Here is an 11,270-nt window from a genome sequence, read left to right as displayed (position 1 = left end):
TTTATAGTTGGTAGTAGACGTTTGTGTGTGTTGCTTGTCGTAGTTTAATTGATTATTTAATTTAACTTATACAAAAGATTGATGGGCAGGGAAGTTAAGGAATTTTTAAAACCGAAAAATATGGGAGAGGAGCAGCTAGGATACATAATTTAATACGAGCGAATTGCTGGTGGCACAGTTTGTACAGTATCGTCCAAAGTGTGGTCGATGACAGGTCTGTATTTGATTTCAACAGTGCCCTTATCATCGCTAACCCATAGGAGAGTATGTTTGCGCCAATGTTGCTCCAGGGGTACCTTTTGTTGGCCTTCCAAAGGCTTGCTAAAGTCATACTCATCAATGCGTGTCTTGTAATCTTCACGGGCATGAGCACCACGGGATTCCTTGCGGTTTTCGGCAGCCACAATAGTCATCTTGGCGTTTGCTAACAGATTTTGCAATTCCAAGGTTTCTACCAAATCAGAGTTCCAAACCATAGATCTAAAAAAGTGAAAGGAAATTCATCTAAAGTCACCTGCATTCCCACTAAATAGAAAAGCTGGTAAACTTACTTATCTACAACCTTAATATCCTTGAATTCTTGGTAGATGGAGGTCATCTTTTCAACACCTTGCTTAAGTACTGGGCCATCACGGAAGACAGCAGCATGTTGCTGCATTGTCTTTTGCATTTTTAAGCGTAAATCGGCGGTGGTAATGCTGCCATTAGCGTGACGCAGCTTGTCCAAGTTAGCAACAGACATTTCACCAGCATTCTAAAATAAAAAACAATGAAAACCATTTTCTGTATAACTTGTATAATCTCACTTACATCCTTGAGAGATGGGGGAGTAGCACCTGGTTTGTTTTCTTCGGCAATGGTCTTGGCGCAAGCGCGTCCAAAAACTACCAAATCCAACAAAGAGTTAGCACCCAAACGATTAGCACCATGTACCGAAGAACAAGCGGCCTCACCAGCAGCATACAAGCCAGGAACAATCTTATCATTACCATTCTGATCGATGGTCAAAACTTGACCTCTGTAGTTTGTAGGAATACCACCCATATTGTAGTGCACTGTAGGCAACACAGGGATGGGTTCGCGAGTTACATCGACACCAGCAAAGATCATGGCAGTCTCTGAAATACCGGGCAAACGTTGAGCCAATTGCTCTGGGGGCAAATGGTGCAATTGCAAGTAGACATGATCCTTTTCGGGACCAACACCACGGCCTTCCATAATCTCAACAGTCATGGAGCGGGAAACAACGTCACGAGAGGCCAAATCCTTAGCAACTGGAGCATAACGTTCCATGAAACGTTCGCCCTTGGCATTTACCAAATAACCGCCTTCACCGCGGCAACCTTCGGTAATAAGGCAACCAGCACCATAAATGCCAGTGGGATGGAATTGTACGAACTCCAAATCCTCAGAGGGCAAACCTTGGCGAGCCACCATAGCGGTGCCATCACCTGTGCAAGTGTGAGCTGAGGTGCAGGAGAAGTAAGCGCGTCCATAACCACCAGTTGCCATGACTGTATTGCGAGCACGGAAACGATGTAGGGTGCCATCTTCCAAATTCAAGGCAATAACACCGCGGCATTCTCCATTTTCCATCAATAAATCTAAGGCGAAATACTCCACAAAATAGTTGCAATCATAGCTCAATGATTGACCATAAAGGGTGTGCAACAAAGAGTGACCAGTTCTAAAACACACAAACAAAGTTATAAAATATAAATCATGCTCTTCATTTTGTGCCTCACTTACCTATCAGCTACAGCGCAGCATCTGTGAGCCTGGCCTCCCTTGCCGAATTTCAAACTTTGACCACCAAAGGCACGTTGATAGATTTTACCATCGGGTGTACGAGAGAAGGGCATACCATAATTTTCCAATTCAATGACAGCCTTGGGTGCTTCACGTGTCATATAATGAATGGCATCTTGATCGCCCAACCAATCAGAGCCCTTAACTGTATCATACATGTGCCATTTCCAGTCATCTTCTTCCATGTTTCCTAAGGCAGCATTAATGCCTCCCTGGGCGGCGATTGTGTGCGAACGTGTTGGGAACAATTTTGTGATGACAGCTGTTTTGAAACCTTCAGCCACTAAACCAAAAGCAGCACGCAAACCTGCACCGCCAGCACCCACAACAATGGCATCATAGGCATGGTCCACAATAGGATATTCCTTGGAGATGGCATCTGGCTTTGACGAGGCATCACGTTTGCCATGAGTTATCGATAATTCACGTTGTGGCACAACAGATGAGGCACGCAGCTGTAATAAGTGCAATAAAAAAATGCAAACAATTTAAAAAATCGTTGGAAAATATAATTGTGCAAAAAAAAGTCGTGTCTAGTCCAATTGTTTGTACATTAAAAGGGGTCGAAAATGTATTTACATTTCTCACCAATATTGAGAAAATATGTGTTTTGGGTGCTAGGGGATGAGAGATACCTTATAACTATTCTTAGTTGCCTTAGCGATCTTTGTACCTCCCCATGCTAACACCTGGGGTGGCTGCCTTTATGTTAGGTTGGTTTGAAAAGAGAGTGCAGATATTAATCCGCCTCATGCCGCTATGGACATAAACCTAAGCCTGTAATCGGCTTGTTAAGCGCTCTAAAAAATATAAAGTAACCTCTAAAAAGAAAATTTTAAGTTAGGAATTCCGTGCTACGTACAAAATCCTTAATTGTTTTCAATACCACTCCCCTAAGTTGGTTCATGTCTGGTATTGTGTCTCCACCTAAGAGCCGGTATCTGTTAGACGCAAAGCCGGGCAATGACAAAGGAAATGCTCCAACGTCTTATTATCTTCCCCGCATGCCCTACACATGCTATCACTTGCCGCACCGATTTTACATAAATGAGCTCGTAGTCCTAAGTGCCCCGTTATGATATAAATAGCTATACTGACCTCCTTCTTATTTCCTTTCAGTAATAGCCTTGTCTTCTCACGATCTGGACCCCCCCCCCCACCCATTGGATTTTCGCCGTCCTACCGACCGTTTCGCTGTTACACAATGTTGCACGCGCATTCGTCGCCTACTCTCTTAACTCGGACTGCGTCGACCCGAAAGTCCTTGGGTCAACAAAGTTTATTGACTGACCTCCTTCTTATTTCCTTTCAGTGATAGCCTTGTCTTCTCACGATCCGTAATGATAAACCTTCGATCAACGTCATTATTCCAAGATTCTGCTGACTCCCTGAGTCCCTTCGTATCCTGTGGAAAATGGATTTTCATCATAAGCCTCAAATTGTTCTCCGTTGTCTCTGCTCTCGCTCCCATGTCGTCTACTAAAGTTTTCCGTCTGGACCTGGGTTTTTGAGAGAAATTTTTGTATCTTGGCGGCGTCATTAACGCTATCGACCTGCTCCCAGGAAAGCTTCCAGGAGGTACATTTTGCCGTTAAGGGTAATCTTATTGTATTCATTGAGCCGTGTGTAGTGCACATCCCAATAAACTTCCGATTTTTTACGACGTGCTCTGTTAAAAAGTCTGCGGACCTCTTTCCCAATATTGCGAATCTCCCCGGTCATCCAGTGTTTTTCTTGGGTTGATTTCGTTTCCCGAAGAGGACAATTATCTTCGAAGGACCCCACCAGTGCATTCGTAATCCTGTTGACATTTTCGTCAATGTCTTCTATGCTTGGACATTCTAAATTATCTTACCAAAGTCTTCTTCTGAGTAGCTTTCCGAATTTTGTCCCGTTGGTTTTCAACTTATTGCGGAAGTTTATCGGATTCGGCGCTGGCGGTGCTATTCTAAACCTAATGTAGCGATAGTCAGATAAAGGGTGTTCCATGGAGACCTTCCAATCCTGAACCTTATCGATTAGATTTTCCGAACCTATCGTCACATGTAATACTTCCTCCCTAATCCTATTAACAAAGGTAGCGGTGTTACCAATATTAAGTGTATTCAAGAACTTTGGCAGGGCTTGGCCCTAACGACCTAATAACACTTAATATTGGTAATGTGTAAGATATCCAGTCATGGCAAAATTCTCTATAAAGAGGTTGTGTTTGTTGTTGTAGCAGTGTGTTATACACTGATGAGGCAGCCCTTGCTGATGAAGAACTCCATCGGGTCAATCCGGTACGTACAAACGGCTGCCATGGGATTGTCTACCAAAAGGTGTCGCTAAGCGGCATGACGTTCAGATTCGGTATAAAAATAGATCCCCTATCAGAATAGGTCCCCTTAATAGAATGTTCTTGGCAAAAGTTATTTATTATTATATAGGTTCTGCTATATGTCTTAAAATTTGTTATCTTTTATGAAACCTCTAACATTAACATTTATTTTTAAACCCTCCAAAAATGCATGACCCACACTAATGTATATGCACCTACATTTTTGTCTAACTCAAATCCACCAGGTATGTGTGGCGTGAATCAACAGTTGTCTTATCGCATTAAACTCCATGTGTTTATTTATATATGGAACTAATTGACATGCTAGAGCTACGTTTATGTAAGAGAGTTATTATTTAAATATAAAAACTTTAAACTGTTTTTAATACACAATTCATTTTAGTATTAATTGAGAAATTACTCAGCAGCAGGGAACAGTAGATAAAAAAATTTTTAACAAAAAAAAAAACATTCATATAATTTATTAGATTACTCTTTTAGGAAATCAGTGGAATTATAATTGAATGTTAAAAAAACAACAACATTTAGATAAAATTTAATATGAGATACGAAAATATGTTTTAATGCAATGTTTTTTTCTTGCTAAACACTGTTGTATAATAAATTGCAACTTAGCACTGTCAACAGCGACATTCGGGCAATTATTTTACAGATTGTAAAATGCTATATCTAGATAAAAAAAATACTAACAACTCAAAGCAAAACCAACAAATTGTATTGCAATTTTAGTTTAGTGTATGTTTTTCCCACGTATATCTCATTGACAAGAGGGAATCCACTTTTATTAAACAGTAAGGGGACTTTTTCACGTTTTAACAGTGAGTTAAGGGGCTAAGTTTTTAAAGACGAGCCAAAGGGCAATGGAATGTAAGCAAATGTATCCAACGAAAATTCATTAAGGAACCGCGAGTAAACTTCTCACACATCCATAACTTCTGTGCTATTCCAATTTAAGCTCAATGATAAGGCACCTCCTTCTTATAGCCGAGTTCGAAAGGTGAAATGTATGGAGTCTACACTACAGACATCTAAACGCTCAAAAAGACTGTAACACGGGGGAGGGCGAGATAACAAATTCTTAAACGTTTATATGTGAGTAAGTAAATAACGCAAGCGATATGAAACGGAAAATTTTGTGTTTCGAAGTCTATGTAGTCCTTTGGTACAGCCAAGGTTTAAAAGCATGAAACAAAAACTATTTTAACATTGATTATACTAATTTCGTCATTCTGTTTGTAACACCTCGAAATACGCGTCTGAGATCCCATAAAGTGTATATATTCTTGATCGTCATGTAATTTTAAGTCGATCTAGGCATGTCCGTCCGTCTGTCTGTCGAAAGCACGCGAACTTTCAAATGAGTTAAGGTACCCGCTTGAAATTTTGCACAAACACTTTTTATTAGTTTAGGTCGGTTGTGATTGTAAATAGGCCAAATCGGTCAATGCTTTGATATAGCTGCCATATAAACCGGTCTTGGGTCTTGACTTCTTGAGCCTCTAGAGGGCGCGTTTTCTCGTTCGATTTGACTGAAATTTTGCACGAGGTGTTTTGGCATCACTTCCAATAATTGCGCTAAGTATGATTCAAATCGGTTCATGTTTTGACATAGCTGCCATATAAACCGGTCTTGGGTCTTGACTTCTTGAGCCTCTAGAGGGCGCAATTCTCGTCCGATTTTACTGAAATTTTCCACGTAGTGTTTTAGTATCAATTCCAACAACTGTATAAAAAATGATTCAAATCGGTTCATAATCTGATATAGCTGTCATATAAACCGATCTTGGATCTTGAATTCTTGAGCCAATAGAGCGCGCAATTCTAATCCGATTTGGCTGAAATTTTGCATTTGGTGTTTTGTTATGACTTCCAATAAGTGTGCCAAGTATGACGCAAATCGGTGCATAACCTGATAAAGCTGCCATATAAACCGATGTGGAATCTTGACTTATTGGGCCTTTAGAGGGAGCAATTGTCATCCGATTTGGCAGAAATTTTGTACAACGGCTTCTCTCATGACCTTCAACATACGTGTCTATTATCCGAATGAACTGAAATATTAAGCAATGACTTCTACAATGTTCAGCATTCATTTATGGTCCGAATCCAAAAATAACTTAATATAGCTCCAATAGCATAACAGTTCTTATTCAATATTCTTTGTTTGCCTAAAAACAGATATGACACATAGAATTCGTTCATAATAAAAAAAAAAACTTTGAATTAATTAACATGACAAACTAATTTCCTCAGGATTTCAGGACACAATGAAGCATCGTTTACAATATTTCAGGCAGTTTTAAGTTTTACCTTAATCAAATTGTTATTCATTCTACGTTGCATTCTGTTTGGTCTATTATCGCCGCGGCAATTGTAATTCAATTAAAAACAATACCTAATTGGCAATAAATAATTTAACGTCATCACGCCACATTATATGAAACACACATTTGTGCATTTATATGAAATAGTTCTAATGAATTTTCCCGTGTGGTAAATCGATTTTTAATCTATTGAATATCAATTTAGAGTCTATTCAAGCAGTAGAAATCATAAAAATGAATAAAAATAAATAAACTCATAAATAATATCTTGTATATAAGTTGAAGTGCTTGCCGCCTGGATTAGATATGATAAAATCTATTTAAAATTCTATAAAAGGAGGTAAATTTATATTTAAAAAATGCTTAGAATTGAATCCGCTTCTATTGCACTAAGATCATAAGGTTTGAAAGGATATACCTGTTCAGACAACTCTGTATAAGTGCCTCATTTTAGTTCAAACATTTAGTTGCAGTGATGTCCATAAAAGCCTCTGGTCTATGTAGTCTTTTTCTATTGTTGTGTTGTTGTAGCGTACACCGAGTCGGCAGCCCTTGCCGATGAAAAATTCCATCGGGTCAATCCGGCACGTACAACCGGCTGCCATGGGATTGTCTTTTTCTATTAACGCCTCACTGCTAACTTAGGAAATTATTGCTCGCAAAGTTTAAGGTTCTTCATTCTTCTTCTAATACAACTTTTTTATTTAAATGTGTCTCTATTTCTCGCATATCGAGTTCCCGTCCACGACAGGTTATTGCCAAGCCAGGTTGTTTATTTTATTAATTTACTTATAATAGTAATACAAAAGCCTTTGCGGCCAAAAACGTATTACTAAGAACACATTCCCAAATAGAAAAACTTATACCTACATGTATATACAAACTTTATACATAATCCAATTCATATAAGAAAATTCCTTCCTCTAGTAGATCTTCCTGGGATTTTTGTCCTCTTTTAATATATAGTATTTAGAGTTTATCATAATATGTCCCAAGCAATGTTACCACCCGGCACGGGATAGCTGTCAACACCACACAGGCTGGAACATTGAGAAACGATCTGTGTGGTGTTCATAGCTGTAACGAGAAGCTTAGCTGAGAGCTACCGGGCGCCTCCACAGGTTGAGGATAGTGAAATGCTCCATACGGAATAGCTGCAACGGCAGTCGCGGACAATCAGCGATATTGAGAGGAGAGTTGGGCGTTACCGGCTCTTGCACAAATACTGAGTGCTTATGATGTTCGATATGGCAAGACGAGTTATTGGCGCCTTTAAATAACTAAATGGCCACCTTGTTCTCACGGCGATCGGCCGTTTAACGAGGATAGCCAGTTCCAATTGAAGATGTGGCTACAAAACAATGTTACCACCTAAAAAATTATTTCCTAAGAAAAAATTTGAGATAAATCTTACCAAACCCGACGAAACAAATTATACTCATAGTTCAAAGATGGCCTCTATCACGATCTCCCGATAACAAATCTTGAGTTCACAAAAGTCGTATTTTTGCCCCGATTACAATGAACAACCGTGCTGATACAGGGAAACAGGGATCTTGTGAGTTGCATGAACCCCTCCAAGTGCGAACCAGATCCGAAGATATGTATGTGTAGCTGCCATATAGCGATCTGATTTTCCGATTGAAGACATTAAAAGCACAAAAGCCATATTTCTCACCCAGAAATCATGAAATATGATTCAGATCGCTTAACACTCGTAATCTCCAGTCGATATGAAAACCATTGCAATATTATTAGAAACCTCGACTTCCATGATTTTATTCTGCACTTTTAACGAATAGTTTTCATAATCCACCTTTTTTTTGGAACCTCTGCGTTGGATACAAAGTCAGCCCATCATATTTTGAATACCCCTCTGTAGATACAGACGTAGACAACTTCAACTTTTGTACGTCATGATATGTCCCAGATGCGATGACTTCCTTCTCTTTATGGTAGTTAGCAGCTTTCTTTCACAATCGAACTTTTGTAGAACCTCTGCATTGGATACAACGCCAGCCCATCATATTTTTAATAGCCGTCCGTAGGTAGAGCTAGAACCTTCTTTATATCAGCTGATTATATGAGTATTTACGGAACAACAGGCACCCGATAGCGTTTTTCAAATTTAATCTTGTATCCTTAGTAGCTCATAAAATTTGTCTCCGCCCTTTGGGTCTAGCCTTGAGGAAGCAGTTTACAACTTCTCCTAGAATATAATATGTCTTCTAACTTTGAAACTTCATAAGCTCTTCTTATATACGAAACGTTCTCAGAAAACATCCCACTAAGGAATAGGGAAGGAGGCCTTACTCACATCATTGCCTAATACAAGTTTCGTTCAAGGAGCCTCTTATGACTTTCTCGCCAAGCTTCGAAACCAAGCATTGTGGGCCATAGGCACATATTCTAACCAATGCACAACACTAGTTCCACCTACTACTGGAAGCAATCCCATGGCAGCCGGTTGTACGTACCGGATTGACCGGATGGAAACTTCCATCGGCAAGGTCTGCCGCCTCAGTGTACAACGACGACGACGACTGAAGCTATACTGACCGCCTTCTATTTCAGTAATACCCTCGCCTTCTCCCCATAGGATCCGGATCTCCCCATTGGATGGTGTGGGTAACAAAATTTGTATCGCTCGTCCTTAGTCGACAACATCCCAGTCCATGGGGTACCATGTCTTATACACTGAGGCGGCAGCCCTTGCCGATGAAAAACTCCATCGGGTCAAACCGGTACGTACAACCGGCTGCCATGGGATTGCTTCCAGTAGTAGGTGGAACTAGTGTTGTGCATTGGTTAGATGCTGCCATGAGAATGGTTCCGTAGTGTTCATGGGCATAATTTGCAATTTGCAAAGTGTGTTATTGGAACAAACAATAGCAGTGCGTTATGCACTGAGGCGGCAGCCCTTGCCGATCAGGCTTTCATCGGGTCAATCCGGTACGTACAACCCGCTGCCATGGAATTGCATCACTTGGATTTTCTCTTTGTACATACTACAAAGAGCGAGGGACAGCTCCTCAAATTTTCATGATTGACTAAATAAAACCTTGTCAATTTCAATGCAGATTGACGATCTCGGGAAAATTTGAAAACACACAAAAAAGAGCATGAGCCATCTATTTGGAAAATTACATTATATGATGCTACTCAAATATGATAACATCAGCAGCAACAACAACAACAACAGCAACAAACATAGATAGCACCGCATCACTTTGTAGATAAGTTGCAGTTAGATGCACCAGCATGTCATTTAAGAGTTTTCAAAATAATGAAGGGTAAGGAGGGCAATGGAAATGAAAAACAAATACGGCAATCTAAACAAATTTTTAGATTACCTAACAGAAAAATGTGAATGAGCTACAATAACAAAATTACAAACCTAAAGGGTTATTACAGTTGAATCCATCTCCAAACGATAAAGCATGCAAATGACACGCCTCCATGCCTCAAATATATGAGACATTGAAAGAAATTTCTAAAAAAGTTTAACAACCCCTACATAACCTTAATAATCCACAAAGAGACAGACGAAAGATATTCGACACAAGAATTCTTGTTTTGGATAAACTTTTGACATAGTGGAAAATTTATTTAACGTGGCCAACAGAATAGTACAGGGCACAGGTATTACCTAACATGTACAATTAACATGCACTTTTGATTCTACATCATTTATAAAATGTAAAATAGAAACTTTTTATCCAAACATTAAATTTTATGTCTTTTTCAAAATCAAATAATTACATAATAGCAAATTTTTTGTTGGGAGTTTCGCAAACAAAAACAGAAATAACCAACAAGTCTTTTATATATATTATTAATACATATATACATTATATGGAGAGGGTGGTAGATGCTAGCATGACAATCCACCGAGTGTTCCCGGTGAGGCAATAACGAAATTCCAATCCTGCATACATTATTTTTTCAACTTTGCAAAATTTGATTGTGTAAGTTCTTGTGCTTTTGCTTTGATAATTTTCTTTGGCTGGCAAGAAATCAAAACAATGTTTTATCGCACTTTTATATCACACACGGAGTCCGAATGTCTTTTTTTATTACTTTAAACGTACCATTGCAGCCGCATTTTTGGCCAAAATCGATGGCACCCTCATTAAACTGGCCATTGTTTTGTATTTATAAATTAAGCGATCGTTACTTTTGTTTGTGATTTAATTCAAAACTACCAAAATCGTTGGGCGACTCGTGTCAATTGGTGTTAGTCGCCTCTTTTCGAAAATTTTTGAAATCGCACCGCAGGTAATTTTATTTTCCGCACCAATTTTCCCCAACTACTTCGAGGGATGTAAAAGTGGTAGCCTTTGACTTATCGAGTAATTGGCTACTAAGAAGTTAATCGATTATAACTTTTCGTTTGCCATTATCGAATAATCGATTTGGAAATAAAAATCGATAAGTGTTCTAGAAACACTCGACCAAGGCGTATTTAATAAGGTGGCCGCATTGGCAAATTGCTACAACAAAGAATCTTTTTTGGGAATGTCAAAATTTGTAAACAGGGCGAAGAAAATTCAATTCGCCCTGACATTTAAAATTTTTGGCAAAATTGTTTCGACCAATCAGAACAAGAAGAAAGAAGTTTATTAATTTTTGGGTGTCAAGAAAACACATATTTTAAAATGTTCAAAATACCAATTAGCTCCAGAGGTTTAACCCACAAAACTAGCTGGAACATTGTGGTCCGATCTTTGTGGTGTTGATTTCTATCACGAGAAGCTGAGCTGCGAGCTACCGGACTACTGGTTGCGGATAATGCA

General features: G+C 39.2%; 1 protein-coding gene across 1 annotated transcript; it reads right to left on the bottom strand.

Moving 5' to 3' along the window:
- Positions 1-10,820, bottom strand: LOC106081694 (succinate dehydrogenase [ubiquinone] flavoprotein subunit, mitochondrial). Its single transcript, XM_013243847.2, has 5 exons — positions 10,566-10,820; positions 1,750-2,264; positions 811-1,687; positions 552-754; positions 1-480 (listed from the first exon to the last, which is right to left on the bottom strand). The coding sequence occupies exons 1-5, from the start codon at positions 10,617-10,619 to the stop codon at positions 150-152; spliced, it is 1,980 nt and encodes a 659-aa protein (XP_013099301.1). The 5' UTR covers positions 10,620-10,820; the 3' UTR covers positions 1-149.
- Positions 10,821-11,270: the final 450 nt, after the last annotated feature.

The sequence above is a fragment of the Stomoxys calcitrans genome, chromosome 5, assembly GCF_963082655.1.
Source record: "Stomoxys calcitrans chromosome 5, idStoCalc2.1, whole genome shotgun sequence".
Classification (NCBI taxonomy): Eukaryota; Metazoa; Arthropoda; class Insecta; order Diptera; family Muscidae; genus Stomoxys; species Stomoxys calcitrans.
This window is presented reverse-complemented; position numbering and strand designations above follow the sequence as displayed.